The sequence below is a fragment of the Hyperoodon ampullatus genome, assembly GCF_949752795.1.
Source record: "Hyperoodon ampullatus genome assembly, chromosome: X".
NCBI lineage: Eukaryota > Metazoa > Chordata > Mammalia > Artiodactyla > Ziphiidae > Hyperoodon > Hyperoodon ampullatus.
The window spans coordinates 131,562,052-131,578,894 of record NC_136913.1 but is presented as its reverse complement, the minus strand read 5'-3'; the positions used below and the strand labels follow the sequence as shown (position 1 = coordinate 131,578,894).

Genomic DNA, 16,843 nt, shown 5'->3' with positions numbered 1-16,843 from the left:
AGACCTTTCCTTGTTGTTGTTGGTATAGGCACTTAAAGATAAATTTCTCTTGTAAACAATATATAGTTAGCTGAATCTTGCTTTTTTGAATCTCTGATTTTTGATTGGGGTGCTTAGACCCTGCATATTTAATGTAGTGATTGATATGGTTGGATTTACATTTGCCATTTTGCTCTTGGTTTCTCTATATTGCCTGTCTTTTTGTTCCTCTCTTCCTCCTTGACTGCCTTCTCTTGTGTTAAATATTTTTTAGTGTACCATTTTATTTCTGCTGCTGATTTTTTAACTATATATTTTTGAATTACAGTTGCATTACAGGGACTCCCCTGGCGGTCTAGTGGTAAAGAATCCTCCTTCCAATGCAGGGGACGCGGGTTCGATCTCTGGTCGGGGAGCTAAGATCCCACATACCGCAGGGCAACTAAGCCCGCACACCACAACTACTGAGCTAACACGCCTCAACGAGAGAGCCCACGTGCCACAATTACAGAGCCCACGCGCCCTGGAGCCCATGCACCACAACTAGAGAGAGAAAACCCACAGGCCACAACTAGAGAGAAGCCCGAGCAGACTGTGCGCTGTAACGAAAAAGATCTCGCATCCCTCAACAAAGATCCTGTGTGCAGCAAGTAAGACCTGATGCAGCCAAAAAAAAATAAGGAAAATAAATAAATAAAATAAATATTTAAAAAACCCACAAAGAACAATTGCATTACAATATGGATCTTAACTAATCACAATCTACTTCATATTAATACTCATTTAATTTTTGGTAAAATGTAGAAACTTTGCTCCAGTATAGCTCCATTCCTTCCTTCCTCTTTTGTGCTATTAATGTCATGTATATTACATCTATATATGTTATAATATAAACTCAAATGTACAGTGTTATAGCTATTGCTTTATACAATAAAGCAAAGTAAGATTTATACAATCTTATGCCTTCTAAAGAAGTTAAGAGAAGAAATAAGGAAAAATATATTAAGAGAGACATTTATATTAACCCAGATATTAATCATTTTTGCTGCTCTTCATTTCTTCTTGTGAATTCAAGTTACTAACTGGTGTCAGCCTGAAGGACTTCTTTTAGTATTTCTTGTAAAGAAGTATACTAGCAATGAATTCTCCTAGTCTTTGTTTATCTGGAAATGTCTTTTTTAAACCTTCAGTTTTTTTAAAGGATAGTTTTGCTAGATATAGAATTTTTGATGGACAGTGTCTTTTTCTTTCAGCTCTTTGATTATGTCATTTCACTGTCTTTTGGCCTTCATTGTTTCTGATGTTAATTTTATTGTGGTTTTCTTCTACGTGGGTCATTTTTCTCCTATTGCTTTCAAAATTTTGTATCTTTGGCTTTCAACAATTTGACTGTGAAGTGTCTATGACTAACTCTCTTTGTTTTTATCTTATTTGGGGCTCATTGAACTTCTTGGACCTGATTAATGTTTCTCATAAAAGTTTGGACATTTCTGTCGTTGTTTCTTCAAATATTTATTCTGAGCCTTTCTGTCCTCTTCTTCAAAACCTCCCATTACACATATTTTAGAATGTTTGATGTTGTTCCACAGGTCTCTGAAGCTCAATCATTTTTCTCTCTTTTCTCCAGATTGGATAATTTATATTATTGATCTATTTTCAAGTTCAGTAATAATTTCTTATGACATCTTGAACCTACTCTTTAATACTTCTAGAGTTTTCATTTCAGTTATTGTACTCTTTAAATCCATTGTTTCCATTTAGTTATCGTTTCATAATTTCTGTATCCCTATTGAGAATCTCTATTTGTTGATTCTTTGTTGTCCTACTTTCCTTTAACTCTTTAAAAAATATTTATTTATTTTCTTTATTTTTTTGGCTGCATCAGGTCTTAGTTGCGGCATGTGGTATCTTTGTTGAGGCATGCAGGATCTTTCATTGTGGCACAGGCTCTGCATTGGGGCGTGCGGGCTTCTCTCTAGTTGTGGCGTGCAGGTTTTCTCTCTCTAGTTGTGGAGCATGGGCTCCAGGGTGTGTGGGCTCTATAGTTTGCAGCACGCGGGCTCTCTTGTTGAGGCGCACTAGCTCAGTAGTTGTGGCACGTGGGCTTAGTTGCCCCGCGGCATGTGGGATCTTAGTTCCCTGACCAGGGATCGAACCCATGTCCCCTGCATTGGGAGGCAGATTCTTTACCACTGGACCACCAGGGAAATCCCATTTTCCTTTAACTCTTTAAACATGGTTTCTGTTAGTACTTTGAACATATTTATAATAAGTGCTTTGAAGTTTTCATCTGTTAATTCCAACATCTGGGAACACTCAGAGACAGTTTCTTTTCTTTCTTTTTTAAAAAAAAAAATTATTTATTTATTTATTTGGCTGTGCCAGGTCTTAGCTGTGGCACGCAGGATCTTTGTTGCTACGTGCAGGATCTTCTTTGCGGCATGCAGGATCTTTAGTTGCAGCGTGTGGGATCTAGTTCCCTGACCAGGGATTGAACCCGGGCCCCCTGTATTGGGAGCGTGGAGTCTTAGCCACTGGACCACCAAGGAAGTCCCCAGAGACAAACAGTTTCTGTTGACTGTTTTCCCTAATGTGGGTCACACTTTGCTGTTTCTTTGCATGTCTTGTAATTTTGTTTTGCTGAAAACTGAACATTTTATTTTATTTTTATTTTTTAAAAACCATTTCATAGTTTTTAAAAATTAATTAATGAATTAATTTATTTTTGGCTGCGTTGGGTCTTTGTTGCTGCATGCGGGCTTTCTCTAGTTGTGGCGAGCGGGGGCTACTCTTTGTTGTGGTGCGCAGGCTTCTCATTGCAGTGGCTTCTCTTGTTGTGGAGCGCGGGCTCTAGGTGCGGGGGCTTCAGTAGTTGTAGCTCGCGGGATCTAGAGTGAAGGCTCAGTAGTTGTGGCGCGTGGGCTTAGCAGCTCTGCGGCCTGTGGGATCTTCCCAAACCGGGGCTCGAACCCGTGTCCCCTGCATTGGCAGGCGGATTCTTAACCACTGCGCCACCAGGGAAGTCCGAAAATTGAACATTTTAGATACTATTTTTCATCAGCTCTGGATTCTGATATTCCCTTTCCCCCTAGAAGTAGTTGTTTTGGCGTGTGTGTGTGTGTGTTTTAACTTGTTTCTTTGTTGTGTGGCTTTTCTGGACTAAGTCTGTGAAATCTGTCCCCTCCCCGCCCCACAGTGTGCAGTCAGTGGTGTCTCTGCTGAGTTAAAAAAGAAATAGTCCAGTTTAAAATTTAAGCCTGGTTTTCTAGGGGCTGCCCCTGTATCTGCCTAGCTTAGTGGCCAGACAATGATGGGACAGAAACTGTGCTCAAACATCTCAAGCCACTAAGGCTTGTATGCTCTGCTGATGGATCTGTGTGTGGGAAGGGGAGTTCTTTCAATGTTCAGGCTATTTTCAGGCCTTCCCAGGGTTTTCTTTCCACTGACCCTTTTGAGTCTCCTACATACATGTGCACAGCCTCAAGGTAGTCAGGAGAGCGTGGATGGCTTGGGACCTCTCCCCTCTCCAGCTAGGCAGGAATATGCTTGCCCCAACGAACCACTTTCACAACCTGTCTAGTAGAACTGAGCTGTTGGCCCTTCCCTGCTGTCTGTCCCTGAGAAGTTACTTCAATTGACAATGCCCCCTGGTGTGGATATTACCCACCACTCCAAATTGACTTAGCCACCTGCAAACCTGGGCAGAGAAGCTGCTGGCCTTCATGAGCTGCCTTGTCCTGGCAGAACCTCCACGCAGTGTAGTATCTTCAAATCTCTCTGGCTCCGACCCCTGTGTCCATCACCACATCTCATCTCACTCTCCCGCCTCTCTCTTTCCCTTATAAAGATGCATATGATGGCATTTAGGGCCCACCTGGAGAATCCAGGACTATTTCCCCATCTCAAGTATCCTCATTGTTTCTGACCTTGGAGACTTTCTCTTATTTTCCCACGAACTCAGCCATTCATTCAAAAATGTTTTTAGACTTCATCCTACGTTTTAGAGGTTCTGGACCAGGAGGGTTGCTCTGGACACGTGGTCCACATTGCTCACAAAGCCTCCACTGCCTTCTCACACTGCGCTTGTTTCCACCCACCGTCCAGCTTCCTGTCACTTCCTGCCGTGTCTCCATCACCGGGAATCATGGCTTTAGAATGACCGCTCCGGCTACAGTGTGCAGAAGGCACTGGGGGCAGCCGGAGCTGAGGCTGGGAGGCCAGAAGGAGCAAGTCCCTGCTGTCACTTCAGGTGGCCCAGTGGCCTCCGCAGGCTCTCCCTGCCCCCAACCCAGGCCTTCGGAGGCCAAATTCCACAGTGTCAGCCAGAGGGACACATGCTTGGATGTGCAGTTTTCCTGTGTCCCTCACCAGCTCGGGACCTTCTGCAGCTCCACCTCCTCATACTGGGGCTTGGGTTGGACTCTGCGCTGAGTCTCAGGGCTCAGCTACCGACCCCCCGTGGTCACTTCTGGGTCCCTGCTCCCCTCTCTGCCACACCGGATACCCGGCGTCATTTGCTGCTTCACAGGGTCCTGGTCCTGAGCCATGGGGCACAGAGTAGGAGCTCAATGGGTGGTGAGTGAATGGGCGGCTCAGCCAGAGGTTGGGCTGACCGGCAGTGTGGATGCCAGATGGGAAGTGACATGGGGGCGGGTGGTGTGCGAGTGCCTGAGCAGCCCAGCACACCCCCTCCCCAGGTCTCCCTCCCTGCCTTCTCCCCCAAACTCTCCAAGGTGCTCAGGAAGCTGCTTCCCTCTGTTTAGGATCTTACAGAAACCATTTATTCAGGAACAATGAAAGAAAGCAGCCGTGGTGTGGATTCCCAAGAGTGAGATGGCTCTGCTGCGGGGACTGCTGGCCCTGGGCCGGGTCCGTAAGCGGGCTGGTGTGTGTGTGAGTGTTGACACATGGACACACACACACGCACACACACGCACACACGCTGCCCATGAGGGGTATGTACTGCAATGAATGACCGTGTGTGTGTGCAGCTCGGCCCCTTCCCCGCCCCCCAAACTAACCACGGCTGTGTGGGACCCACAGCAGCAAAACCCAGGCCTTCCTCTTCCCCTCCCCCTCCCCCAGCTCCTCCGGCGGCAGTCTGACCACCTCAGTCACAAAGAGCCCCAGTGATCCTGTCAAGACATCTGGGGGAAGAGGAAAAAAAGCATCTTTTCAAATGTCAAGTGGATAAACAGTCAGGGCGCCAGATGTGCGGCCGGGAACCGCCCAGCGGCTCCCAGGCCGGCGCCCTCCCCTCTAGCGCTGCCCAGCAAGGAGCCACCCGGAAACGGGCTGTCCCTGCGGACGCTGGGTGGCCGCTGCGCCTCCAAGGCCATGTCCCCGGGGAGGCCCCCAGTCCCAGGAGGCCCAAGCCCTCTGCGGAGGAGCAGGGGGTGACTATGCTGGTGGCGGCGGTGCAACCCTCCCCATAAGTAGCCATTTGGGAAGAGGGATGGGACTGGGAGCAGGTCCCTGTGGCAGATGAGGTGGCCAGAACAGGCCCACGGCCCTCCTGAAAGGGGAAGCCGCAGGGGGCTTGGCGCCCGGCCCAGCTGGCCGAGCGCACACGGCCTGGGCCCTGGGAACCGGCAGCCACCTGGAAGGGTCTCGGGATGGGAACCCCCACCCCTGGCCCCGCCCCCGAAGGAAAAAGTAACAGTCGCAGAAGAGGCAGGTTCTGGAGCGGGGTTCCGCCCACAAGCAGCGCGGGTCAGGCCGGCGGCCCCAGGCCCGGCCCATAGGCACGTTTAATAGGATTCCCGTGGATGTTTCAAGTGGGTAGGACAGGTCTGTCCCCACCGCCACCCTGGAGGGGCTCCCGGCTCCTGCCTCGTCCCACAGCTCCACATGAGGTATTGTGCTCTCCCCTCCACCCCCAGGCCGAGCCCCCTCCCGCCTCTTCCCCAGCTCGCGGGTGGCTGGGCTGGGCGCACCCGCTGGGGGGCGGCCCGGGGCCCTATGTGGCGTCCAGCTCAAAGACGCCGTCGCTGGTGGGCGTGGTGAAGAAGGAGGGCGGGTCGGAGGCGGCCGACTCCTGCCCCCCGCTGCCCCCATCCCGGGCGCGCCGCTCCTCCAGCCGCAGGCTGCGCTCGAAGTCCAGCAGCTGCCCCATGAAGTTGAAATTGGGCGAGATGTTGGACTTCTTCCGCTTGACCAGGTCGTAGGCGTCGTTGAGCGAGAGGTGGAGCTTCTGCATGAGGTAGGCCACGGTGACGGTGACGGAGCGGCTGACGCCCGCCAGGCAGTGAACGAGCACCCCGCAGTTCTGGGACAAGGCCTCATCTAGGTGGGGGCAGAGGGGGGCCCGCGTGAGGTGCGGGTGGTGCCTTCCGGGGGGTCCCTGGCAGTCCCCGGCTCGCCCTCCGAGCTGGGGAGCTGCTCCAGTGGTGCCCGGCCCCCGCAGGGCCATCCCGGCTCGGGGCCCTGGGGAGGCAGCTGAGCCTGGAGGAGGAGCCCAGGTGAGGGACAGGGAAGACGTGGGAGAGGCCAGCAGCCAGGCCCGGGGCTGGGGAGGGAGGGGAGTGCAGAGCGGACTCACCAATGAACGCGATGGCCTCCGGAAAGAACTGGGACAAGTTCTGGCTCCAGTGGTCCGAGATGGGGATCTGCTTGTAGTGAAAGTCGCCGTTCTTCTCGAATAGGTTAGGCAGGTTTGGGGTGACATTGAGGATGTAGCGGATGCCCAGCTTGGCCAAGCTCTCCACATTGGCCGAATCCCGGGCACTGCCAAGGTAGAGGTTGGGCAGGATCTGGACGGGGAAGGACGGCAGCAGCCCCGTTGGGGGGGGCGTGGCACCCTCCGAATCCAGGCCACAGCTCATGGAGTCACGGTCGGGCTCGGATTCCGCGTCGGAGCAGTCGGAGCCCAGGCACAGGCCGCCCAGCCCCACCACTGGGCTGGGCACCGGGGCTGTGCTTGGGCCCCCACGGCTGTCAAGGCTGGTCTCACATAGGTGAGGGCACTCGGCCTGGAATCTGCTGAAGCCACCTGGGAGGAGACAAGGGGAGGATCCCATTGATCTGGTCTCCTGGGTAGCCGAGTGCCCTGGCTGGGGATAGGGACCCCGACCCTGGACAATCCCGATGCCTGAGGGGGCTGGCAGACGTCTCCAAAGGGAACTCGAAAGCCAGCAGTCTGAACTATACTGGTCTCCCGTGTGGTGTGCTCAGCACTGGTGGCTGCTCCTCCGAACGGCAAGTGCCCACTGCAGCTGCAAGACGCCAGGCTGGGGCAGAGCTACCCAAAGAGGATCTTACACCCCCCCAGGGCCAAGCCAAGGCAGGCACGAGGACTCAGCAGAGTTTAGATGTATTGCCAGCCTTGGGGAGGACAGCGGCCATCAGTTAAAAGAGAGGAAAGGTTCAGATGTGAGTTCTCTGCCTGGGTGTCTCCCGATCCAGGTCGACCAGGAGCACCCCGAGGTCAGGGGCCAGGTCACAGCCATGTCTGCGCTCTCTTCAGGGATGAGGTAGACCCCAAGAGGCAGACAGCCTGGGAGAGAGTGCAGCATTCCACCTGGATGGTCCCAAAGTCCCAAGAAGTGAACATCTCCATCTACAAACAACTACTATTTCCCTGGGGATGGGGGTGGGGGCCTGGAAATTTGACATTTTATGTATTTCTGTGTCCCTGTGCATTCAGAATGGAGCAAGGGACGACAGGCCAATGACCCTCCTGGATGGGGAGGTGGGGACAGCTGGCTCTGTAGGTTCATGGGAATCTTGTCTCTACCCTGGATCTCTGGGGGTGTTTGGCTTGGCAAGGAGCCAACATGCCTGTATCAGCCCATCTCCCCTCCACCCCCAAGCCCTGCCATGACCATGGCAGGCGGGGGAGCGGGGGAGGTCTCTGCCTCCTCCTGCCTTCACTGCTTCTCTCCCTCTCTCTTCCCCTCCCCCTTCCAGACCCTTTGCTGAGCCGGATTTGTCCTCTTGTGGCTCCAGCCTCCTTCACCCATGGCTGAGCAGCTGGGGGAGGGGGTGATATGATGGGATGGGGGCTGGGAGCCCGAACTGGGTATTCCATTCTTGAGCATCCAGGGAGCCAGGTCAGGGCACATTCTCCCCATTTTCCAGACACAGAAACTGGGGCTCCCAAGACTGAAGGACTTCCCCAAGGTCATGCTCAGGGGAGGGGAATCTCACCTCCACTTTAGACAAAATGAGGCCAGGCTTGCCCAAGGTCAAATGAATCATGAATGTCCTCAGAAGGTGGGTCCCGGCCCTCCCTGGGCTGGGGTCCTCCCCAGGCTGGTGCCCACGGGCCACCACCCGCACCTACCCTGTAGGTAGTAGGCCAGGTAGCCTTCCTCCCGCAGCTTCTGGAGCAGGGTGCCCAGCACCGACTCGGCCTCCCACTCCTCGGCCTCGGCCTCGGCCTCCCCGCGCCGGTGCCGGCCCCCGCCCTGGTCGTACAGGAGCACCGGGGCGGGCGGGGGCGGCTGCAGCGGCGGCCCAGGCAGGAGCGCGCGCACCGACAGGCTCCCCCGCCGCAGGCGGCGCAGCAGCAGCGCGGGCAGGGCCACGCTCAGCGCCCCGCCGATGCGCGCCGACTCGTACAGCTCGCGGCTGCGGCAGTCCAGGAGCAGCAGCCGCGGCCGCGGGGGCGACAGCTCCCGGCGCAGCCACAGGCACGAGCGGCCCAGACCCTCCATGGGCTCGCGGCTCCTGGCACGTCGGGCCCCGAGAGCTGCAGAGAGAGGGAAGGCGCGCGACGTGAGCCCGCGTCCTTCGCGCCCGGCCGCCAACGGGCGCGGGCCCGGGGGCCAAGACGGGAAGCCAGGCCCGGGTCCTGAAGGCGGGTGCCGAGGGTCCCGCAGGGACGCCCCTCTACTGCCTGATTCTCTTCTCGTACCCCTCCTACAGTAAGGATATGCAGAAAGGCGCCCCTTGCGCCCCAAGAAAAACGCCCCAGGCAGCCACTCGGCGTTGCTTCCCGTCCTGGGAAGGGAAGTGTGAGAGGTTCCCCAGAAGAGGAAGGCTGGGGGTCCAACGGCCCCTTCGAGAGCCGCCGTGGGTCCCTTCCCGGCCCCTCCTGGGGACCCAAGGCCGCGGCGATCTCCCCCCACACCCCCTTTCTGCATCCGTCTCTCACTCTACCTGCCCGCAGTCACTCCCCACGTTCGAGCCTCCGACTTGGGGGGCGTGTGCGCGTGAGAGGGGTTCCAGGCCGAGATCTCCCCCATGGCCAGGCGGGCCCGGGTAATAGAGGTGGTGCCGAGGTGCTGGACCTCGGCCGGCCGGACCTCTCGGAGCTGCCCTCCTCCCCCCGTAGAAAACAAAAGGAGAGAGACCTGGAGAGTGATCCCGCGGCGAGCGGCCGCGCGCGGACGTCCCAGCCACGGCCACGGCGGGACGAGGCGCGCCGTCCGCGGGCAGGGAGTCCCCGAGCCCGGCCACCGGGAAGAGGGCGGGGCAGCGGAGCAGGCGCGCACGTGGAGGCCGAGTCCACTGCCGCCCGCGCACCGGCCGCTTCCTGGCAGTGAGACCCAGCTTCCACCTTGGAAGCTGCTGCCTTTGGACGTGGAGTTGCCGTTTGGAGGGGCGGGGCGGCGGGGGCGGGCTCAGGGGGGCCAGCGAGCCAACGGGTGCCCTCGAAAGCAGTTGAGTGGGCCCTGCAAGTGGCGCGCTGAGCCGGGGCTTCCACCGAAGCGGGACTGGGCCAGGGCAGAGGCCAAGGGCAGGTCAGGGGCCCAGCAGGGGACCAGCTGCAGCTCCCCTGGCCGGCGCCAGTCAGGCCCCTGGAGGCAGGGGGAGGGGTGGGGACAAGAGCCCAGTGGCCCTGCCCGAGAGGCTGCCTCCAGCCTTACTCATTTGGGGTGACCATCGCGTCCCCTGACTGGACTTCAGTGGCCCCATCTATATAACAGGCCCCTCATAGCCACCGCCTTGGCTACCATGGGATGCCGGTGAAATCGTGGAGGGGAGAGGGAAGCAGAACCAGAAACCCGCTGCTGCCTTCTGGCCAGAACTCTGCCCAAGGCTAGCTGGAGGGCTGGGCAGGCAGAGGGCAGCTTCTGGGCACCGCAATGGCTTCCTTCGTACAGGCCAGGCCAAAGGCCCCGGGAGCTCTGTGCTCTCAGCCCTGAAGTGGGGTGCTCTGCTCTTACCACATTACTGATCCTGGGAGCCACGCCTGGCTCCTCGTTTTGTCAAGAGCCAAGTCATTTCCACTTAAATGTCTCTCACATCTGGACATTCCCCTCCACCCCCTGCACCGGCCTGGGTCACCATCATAGCTTCCAAAGGCCTCTCCCTACCTCCAGGACTGTCTGCCTCAACCCCCCTCAGCCCTGCCCTGCAGCAAAGGCCCACGGTGTCCTCCATACCTTCCATGGACACAGGATGGTGACCAGGCAGGACACACTGGGCCGCTGCTTGCACGGCACTCCCAGGCCTGCAGGACAGGTCAGTAATAAACCGAGGGACCGAACAAGATAATACCAGGTGTGATAAGTGCTGAGACAATGAAACGAGGTGGGGGAGGTTTCTGAAAAGTCTGGTCTGTGTCCCTTCTCTGCTTAGAGCCCATCTAAACCAAATAGCAGAGTTGAAGGAAAATGTACAGCAGATAAGATAAAGCTCATACAGCTTAATCAAAAGGTTAAGACTCCTATAGATAAATGGGCAAGGAACCAGAAAAGACTGCATGAAGGAGGAAATGCAACCGGTCCAAGGCGCTTGGGGGAAGGTTCAACCTCAGGCATGGAAGGAAAGTAAATTTAAAAAAACAAGGTAACAACGACAGAAAACAAGGTAACACTTCCCACCTGTCACATTAGTAAAATGTTCTCAAAATGAGAGCTCCCAGGGCTGTGAAACTGGCCTGCTGCTCTATTGCTGGTTGCTAGAGGGTTCTCTGTTGGGATGGCCCTTTTGGAAATTAACTTGGTAATATGCATCCAGAGCTGAGAAGAACACCACACCCTCTGGCCACTTTTGGGAATCTACCCCAAGGAACTAAGTAAAAGAAGGCAGAGCTATGCACACAGCATGGGCACCACAAGACAGGTAACTAAGGAGTGAAGCGTGCAAAGCCACCGGAGGGCCACTGTTTAGGACGGTTCAGTCCAGTGTGGCTGCCAAAGACTCCTCTCACGGACCACAAAGTAAGATGAGAAAACTTGGGAGGTAATGCTGGGGAGAGGGCAGCTTACAGAGAGCCAGGTTGCCTCGAAGGGGCCTCCAGTTGCCCCCTTCCTCCCTCCCTCCTTCCCTCCCTCCCTTCCGGGCCCAGCGGGCCACCAGCCTGGGACATGTCTAGGTCTCTGGGCTGAGCCCCACCACATGCATCCAGGGGCCTCAGGCAGCTGGGCTGGGTCCCCTTGCCCCTAGTCCCGGCCTCCTCCTCTGCAGTCTGTCCTGATTCTGTTCCTTCTTCAGCCATCCTCCCCCCCACCCGGCCCAAGGTTTCTGTTTCCCTCTTCTGTGCTCCAGGGCTCAGTTCCCCGAGGTTGCCAGCTGGGCCGGAGAGGAGTGGGGGGCATTTCCTTTCCCTCACAACCTAGCTCCCAGAGACAGAGGTTGGCTGCCCCCTGCCCATGGGCCCCAAGCCTGGGGGCTCCCTCCAGGCCTGCCGCAGCTCTGGGCAGGAGCCTGGGGTGGGCAGGGGTTGAAGGTACCAAGGGGTTCTGCAACGTGCCAGCCTGGGGTGTCTGGCTTGGCAGAGTCGTGGGCAGTGGGGGTGGCAGCACCCGACAGGGAGGTGGAGAGATACGTGTCCCCACCCGCCCTGTCCTGAGGGCTCAGCGTGGTTGGGGAGACAGGGCTCAGCGTGGTTGGGGAGACGGTCGCCAACCCCGTTGGAGGTAGGAGTTCCTGAGGTGCCTAGCCCTGCTTTCTGGAGAGGGCTCCCTGGGGGAGGTGACCGGAGCCGGGCTGGGAAGCTGAGGATGAGAAGGGAGGCAACTTCTGCAAGGGTGAGTGGAGAGGAAGCTAGGCTCCAAGAAACCCTAGCCCCCGCCCCCGGGCTGGGGTTCTGCGGGGCCTGCACCTCGCAACGCCCGAGGAAGGGCTCCCCTGCGCCTCGCTCCGGACCCCTGCCGGCCAGCCCTCCCGCCGGGAGAGAGCGCTCAGGAGGGGGATTCAATCTCGAAAGTGAGCGCTCGCTGCCCGGCGCCAGCAGCAGGACAGACTGGAACCTGTTGCCACCTCCGCACTGCAGGGCTGAAAGCAGCCAAGCCCCCCTCCCCCGACCCTCGCCCGGCCCGCCCGCGCTCGGGCCCCCGCAGCGCCGGCCCCGCCCCGCACCCTCTCCCCGGGCGCGCCGGGCAGGGGGAGGCAGCGCCGCGCGCCGGGGCCTCGGCAGGCCCCCTCCGGCGGGCGGAGTCAGGCCGCGCGCTTCCCGTAGGGTGGACGCTGCGCCCATCGCCCAGCTCCCGCCGGGCGCCCCCGGCCCCCGCCCGGCCCAGCCAGTGCCCCTCGGAGGCCGCGGAAACGCTGCTGCCCGTAGGCCTCGCGCGCGCCGCGTGCGCCTTCTGGTCCCTGGAGCCTCCCGAGAGCGGCGCCCCGCCTCCCCCTCCACCCCCCTCCCCCCCCCCCCGCCTCCCCGAAACACACGGTTCCCGCCGGGCCGAGTGGCAGAATTTCGGCTGTCGCGGCCGGGTCACATGGCCAGGAGCAGAACTCCCAGCGACAGCGTTCCTGCCAAATCCACTGTCTTTTCCACCAAATCCACTTTCCGCTGGGGATGGCTTTCTGCTTTTCCCGGTCGGTCTCCTCGCGGGACTGGGAGTTCCTCCAAGGCAGGAGCGGGTGTGTGCCCGGCCCCAAGCTGGCCCCAGCCCCCAGTGAAGGGCCTGGCACGCGGCGCTCACGGAAGAAATGCTCGTTAACAAAAGAAGGCATGAATGAATGAAACCAATTGTTGCGTGAGGGAGCCCAGGAGGGGACCGCTCCTGCTTTTTTTCTCAGCGGGTCACACACTCGCCCCCACCAGACACGCACGAGCATACGTGCGCACACGGCCCTCCCCCCACCGCACAGGCAGACGGGCACACGCGGCACTCCGACTCATGCCCCCAGGAAACCCACCTACTACGTGCGTGCCAGCAACTGGGGCCCCTTTGGTCCCAGCTGGGCCGCCTCCATTTCAGTGCCTGCCTCTCCCTTCCTCTTCCCCGCCCCCCTCCCCCATCTAAGTACGGTACCTTGCACCCCAAGTGCCTTCCTTATCTCTTAGGGAAGAGGCCAAGCCAGTCGCTGGGGAGCCTCAAGGTCTGTTTAGGGAGGCACCTGGGGGGTCTCAGGATGGTGAGCTGCTGCTGCGAAGGCGAGCCAGAGGCGCCTGGCAGAGATGCCACCAAATGCTGCAGCCTCTAGAGCCCGCGTGCCAGGTGTTGGGGGGTGGTGGTGGGAGGGACTGGGGATGTGCTGGGGGATGTTGAGGGCTCTTTGCGGTGGGGGCGGGGCAGGGTGCTGGAGAGCATGAATCCAGCAGGTGTGCATACATGTTGGGGTGTATGGGAGTGCGTGCTGGGGATGCTAGAGGTGTGTGCCTGGGGAGCGGGCATGGCTTCAGGGAGTGGGGAGGGTCGGCCTCTGGGGTGGGGGTTAGTGTTGGGGTTTGTTCAGGGCTGGGCGGACTGCAGTGTCTCTGGGCTGGGAACGTGGGTGGGGTGTCTGTAATGAGCATATGGGGAGTTGGAGATGGTGGGGCACGGTGAGGAGAGCTATGGTAGTGCAGACATCGCAGGGATGTGTTTGGCGTGTGTGTATGTGTGTGTGTGTGTGTGAACGCGCGCGCGCTCGCGCGCCTGGGTGTGTACTGAGGCGTGGCAGCGTCTGGGATGGGTGCTGGCCTGAGTTGGGGACAGTAGTGGATGGTGACTTAGCGGCTGCTGGTGTGTGCACTGCAGGGACCTGGGTCCGCGGTGCATGGTTTGTGCACGCGCGTGTGTCAGGGGGTGTGCGTGGCCATGGACACGGGAGGTGCACGGGCGGGATGCGGGGGGTGTGCGGTGGTAGCACTGAGTGGGTCTCCCAGGGGCGCGTGCGTTGGCCCTGTGGGGTGCGCTCTGGCAAGACTTTGGGGGTGCAGGGTGGAGGAGCGCACGTCGGGGGGCGGCCAGGCAGGGTGGGGGTGGGGTGGGTGCCCGGGCGCCGCGTGCTCCGCTCACCTCCGCTCACCTCCGCTCACCTCCGTTCAGCTCGGCTTCCTGCACCGGCTCCGCGCGTCGCGGCCGGGAAGTTTCCGAAGCCCGGGCGGCGGGAAGCGCCACAGCCTCTGCCGCCGAGCGCCACCGGAGCCTCGGGCGGCGGCCTCGCTTGGAGCCGAGGGGCCGCCGCCGCCACCGCCGCTGCGGAGGGAAACTCCAAATCCCGCCTCCGCCGCCGCCTCCTCCTCTCCCGTCGCCGTCTTCTCCGCCCCCTGCCCAGGAGGGGCAATGTCGCCGGCGGCGCGCAGGGAGGGAGCGGGGAGGGGCCGCGGCCTGCCCGGCGTCTCCCTCCACCTCCCCCGCCCGCCTTCCTCCCACCTGCAAGTCTCTGCCCGCTCTGCCCAATGTGGCCCCTCTCCGGGATGTCCCCTGCAGCCTCCGGCCCCCAACGGCCCCGCTGCCTGGGGTCTCCGAGCTTGGGGTGCCGGAGTGGGGAGGGGGGCCCTGACCTAGGTAGGGCCTGGGCTGGGAGACGGTTGTACCGAAGAGTCTCTGCTGGCACCCCTGCTACCCTCAAGAGAAGCGAAGGGACCCATCGAGGACCAGGCACAGCTTGGCCCCCAGAGCCACCTCCTGCTGCCACAGGGGATAGGGCATAAGGTCTAGCTGACGGCACTGCAAGTGCCCCCAACCACCGGTCCCCCTGGCACTGTCTTCTCCCTTTTTCATGTATTGGATTCTGGCTAATGGTCATAGCATTTGGGCTTCAGTGCCTGGAAGGGGTGGAGCCTGGACATTGGGGGTGGGGCTGGGAGGGGGTGCTGTCACCAGGCCCGGTTTGCTTTCCTCTGGACCCAAGGCCACCAGGACCTCATTTGGTCCTTATACCAGTCTGGGAGTCGGAGGAGACCGTTCCCATGCTATAAGTAGGGAAACCGAGGCAGTGGTTTCCTGGCGATCACACACTAGTGCAGTGACAGGGCCCGAGCGGGCTCAAGGCCGGGAGAACATGGAGAAGAAGGCAGGCAGAGCCGGGATGCCAGCCGCCCCACGGATGAGGGGCAGCCGAGGGAGGCCAGGCTGCCTGGCTAGTGTCTGCAGCAGCCTTGAATTCCCCTGAGTCAGCACCCCTGGAAAAGAGAGGAGAGGGGCCACTTTGTTTCCTAATCTGTACATTTGGGGAAAGGGGCAGACCTCATGATCTCCAAGGGCCCTCCTAATCTTTGCTGCAGTTTCTCTCCAGGTTGTGGGAGCTTGGCATGCCCACCCTGCCCTTTGCCCCCTTTCGGCCTCAGCAGATGCCCACCCTTACAACCCTCCCCCTGCTTGAGCCCCTGGGCCTTTCTGGGCTGCACCTGCTGGCAGGTGCATCTGACAGGCAGGCCTAAGGTGCCCTGGGCTGGGCTGACCTTTCACCTCCTCTTCAGCATCAGGGCCCCAGCGTCCAGCATGGAATTGACCTGCCAAAACGACACCACACGGGCGAGCAAACGAAACTGTGTGTGGGTCGTGCCGCTCGACGCCGTGCTTCTGTGACCCTCCACGGTGCCAGCTGTCCTGAAGTCAGGGGGCCTTTGCTAAGAAATCAACATGTGCCAAAAGCCGTGCCGTTTATCAATAGGACCATTTTATCTGTCAAAACGTGAAAATACATGGAAACCAAAAAAGATGGGGCTGGCTTCCCTGGTGATCCTCCCATTTGGGGAAGACATACGACAGCCGTGTCGTGGCCCTGGGCACTCAGTTGGCTGCCTGCAAAGGCTCGGTGAGCTGACTCACAGAGAAGTATCTGGAAAGGTTGACTAACCAGCCCCCTCCCCCCCGCAATCCTGCGCTTTAGTGACTCAGGGCTGAACGGCTGGAGGAGGAACATTTGGACTGAATGATGCTGCCCCCCACCCCTGCAAAGCTCCTGCCCCAGCCCTCCCACAGGGCCTCTGCTCTCTGGGCAACAAGACCCACCCAGCTCTGGAAGAGACGAAGACTAACACAAACGGCCAGGCCAGTCCTGGGAGCTCCCAAGGCACAGGTCTGCTCCGCCTCGGGAAACGGTGCCTCCCTCCTCGTCCCCAGGGACTTGTCTTAGGTAGCCAGGCCTGACCTGTTCCCTGTTGAGGAATAAAATGGAGAATCTTCTCGAAGAGCACTCGACTGAGAGGCCAACCGTGTTGGAATCGAGGTTGTTCTGAAGATGCAGCTGGGCCTCCGTCTCCGAAGCGGCCAAGCCCACGTGCTCAGATCCTGTCTGCTCCTAACAAAAATCTCGGGGTGGGCCGCCGGGCCAGCTCCAGCCCTCACCCTCTCCTCTGTGGCCCTGCCCCATCTCCCATCAGAATCTCCGCCGGCAGCCAGGCACTCAGCAGGAGCTGCCTGCGCAAGGCGGAGGGGCAGAAAGCTGGGCCGTGCTCCGAACCTGCCAGGGGTGTGTCACTGTGGGCCTTGGGCTGAAGGCGGCCCTAGCTGCGCAGGTGCAGCTTTTTCCGGTCTGATTCTGGCTCCCTTTCCAGGCAGCTGGATCTTTGAGGACAGGCGCACCCCACCTGGTCCTTGCATGGAGACCCTGCTCCCTCTGGGCACCGGCATTTGGGTGCACACACACGTGAGGTGTTATTTCTGGGCAACCATTGGGTCCCCCGTGAGAGCAATACCCGCCGCTGAGTCCGTGTGCTCACGTGACAACACCCCCCTGGCTGCCGGCGTCCCTCCACCACTGGGTAACAGGCCTCAGCTCTGCCCCTCCCCCATCAGAGGCGCTTTAGCCAGCA

The 16,843-nt window shown here is 58.9% G+C and overlaps 1 protein-coding gene across 1 annotated transcript; it reads right to left on the bottom strand.

Annotated features, from left to right (window-relative positions):
• Positions 1-5,898: 5,898 nt before the first annotated feature.
• DUSP9 (dual specificity phosphatase 9) lies at positions 5,899-8,657 on the bottom strand. Its single transcript, XM_079727748.1, has 3 exons — positions 8,264-8,657; positions 6,521-6,970; positions 5,899-6,264 (listed from the first exon to the last, which is right to left on the bottom strand). The coding sequence occupies exons 1-3, from the start codon at positions 8,634-8,636 to the stop codon at positions 5,939-5,941; spliced, it is 1,149 nt and encodes a 382-aa protein (XP_079583874.1). The 5' UTR covers positions 8,637-8,657; the 3' UTR covers positions 5,899-5,938.
• Positions 8,658-16,843: the final 8,186 nt, after the last annotated feature.

What these genes read in the sequence shown, in the direction of transcription:
- DUSP9 (XM_079727748.1), bottom strand. Translation starts at nt 8,636, where the DNA reads ATGGAGGGTCTGGGCCGCTCGTGCCTGTGGCTGCGCCGGGAGCTGTCG. An exon ending in CCTGGCCTACTACCTACAGG is followed by an intron (nt 6,971 to 8,263) that starts GTAGGTGCGGGT and finishes GTCTCCTCCCAG; the next exon opens with GTGGCTTCAGCAGATTCCAG. An exon ending in GGAGGCCATCGCGTTCATTG is followed by an intron (nt 6,265 to 6,520) that starts GTGAGTCCGCTC and finishes GCCCCCACCTAG; the next exon opens with ATGAGGCCTTGTCCCAGAAC.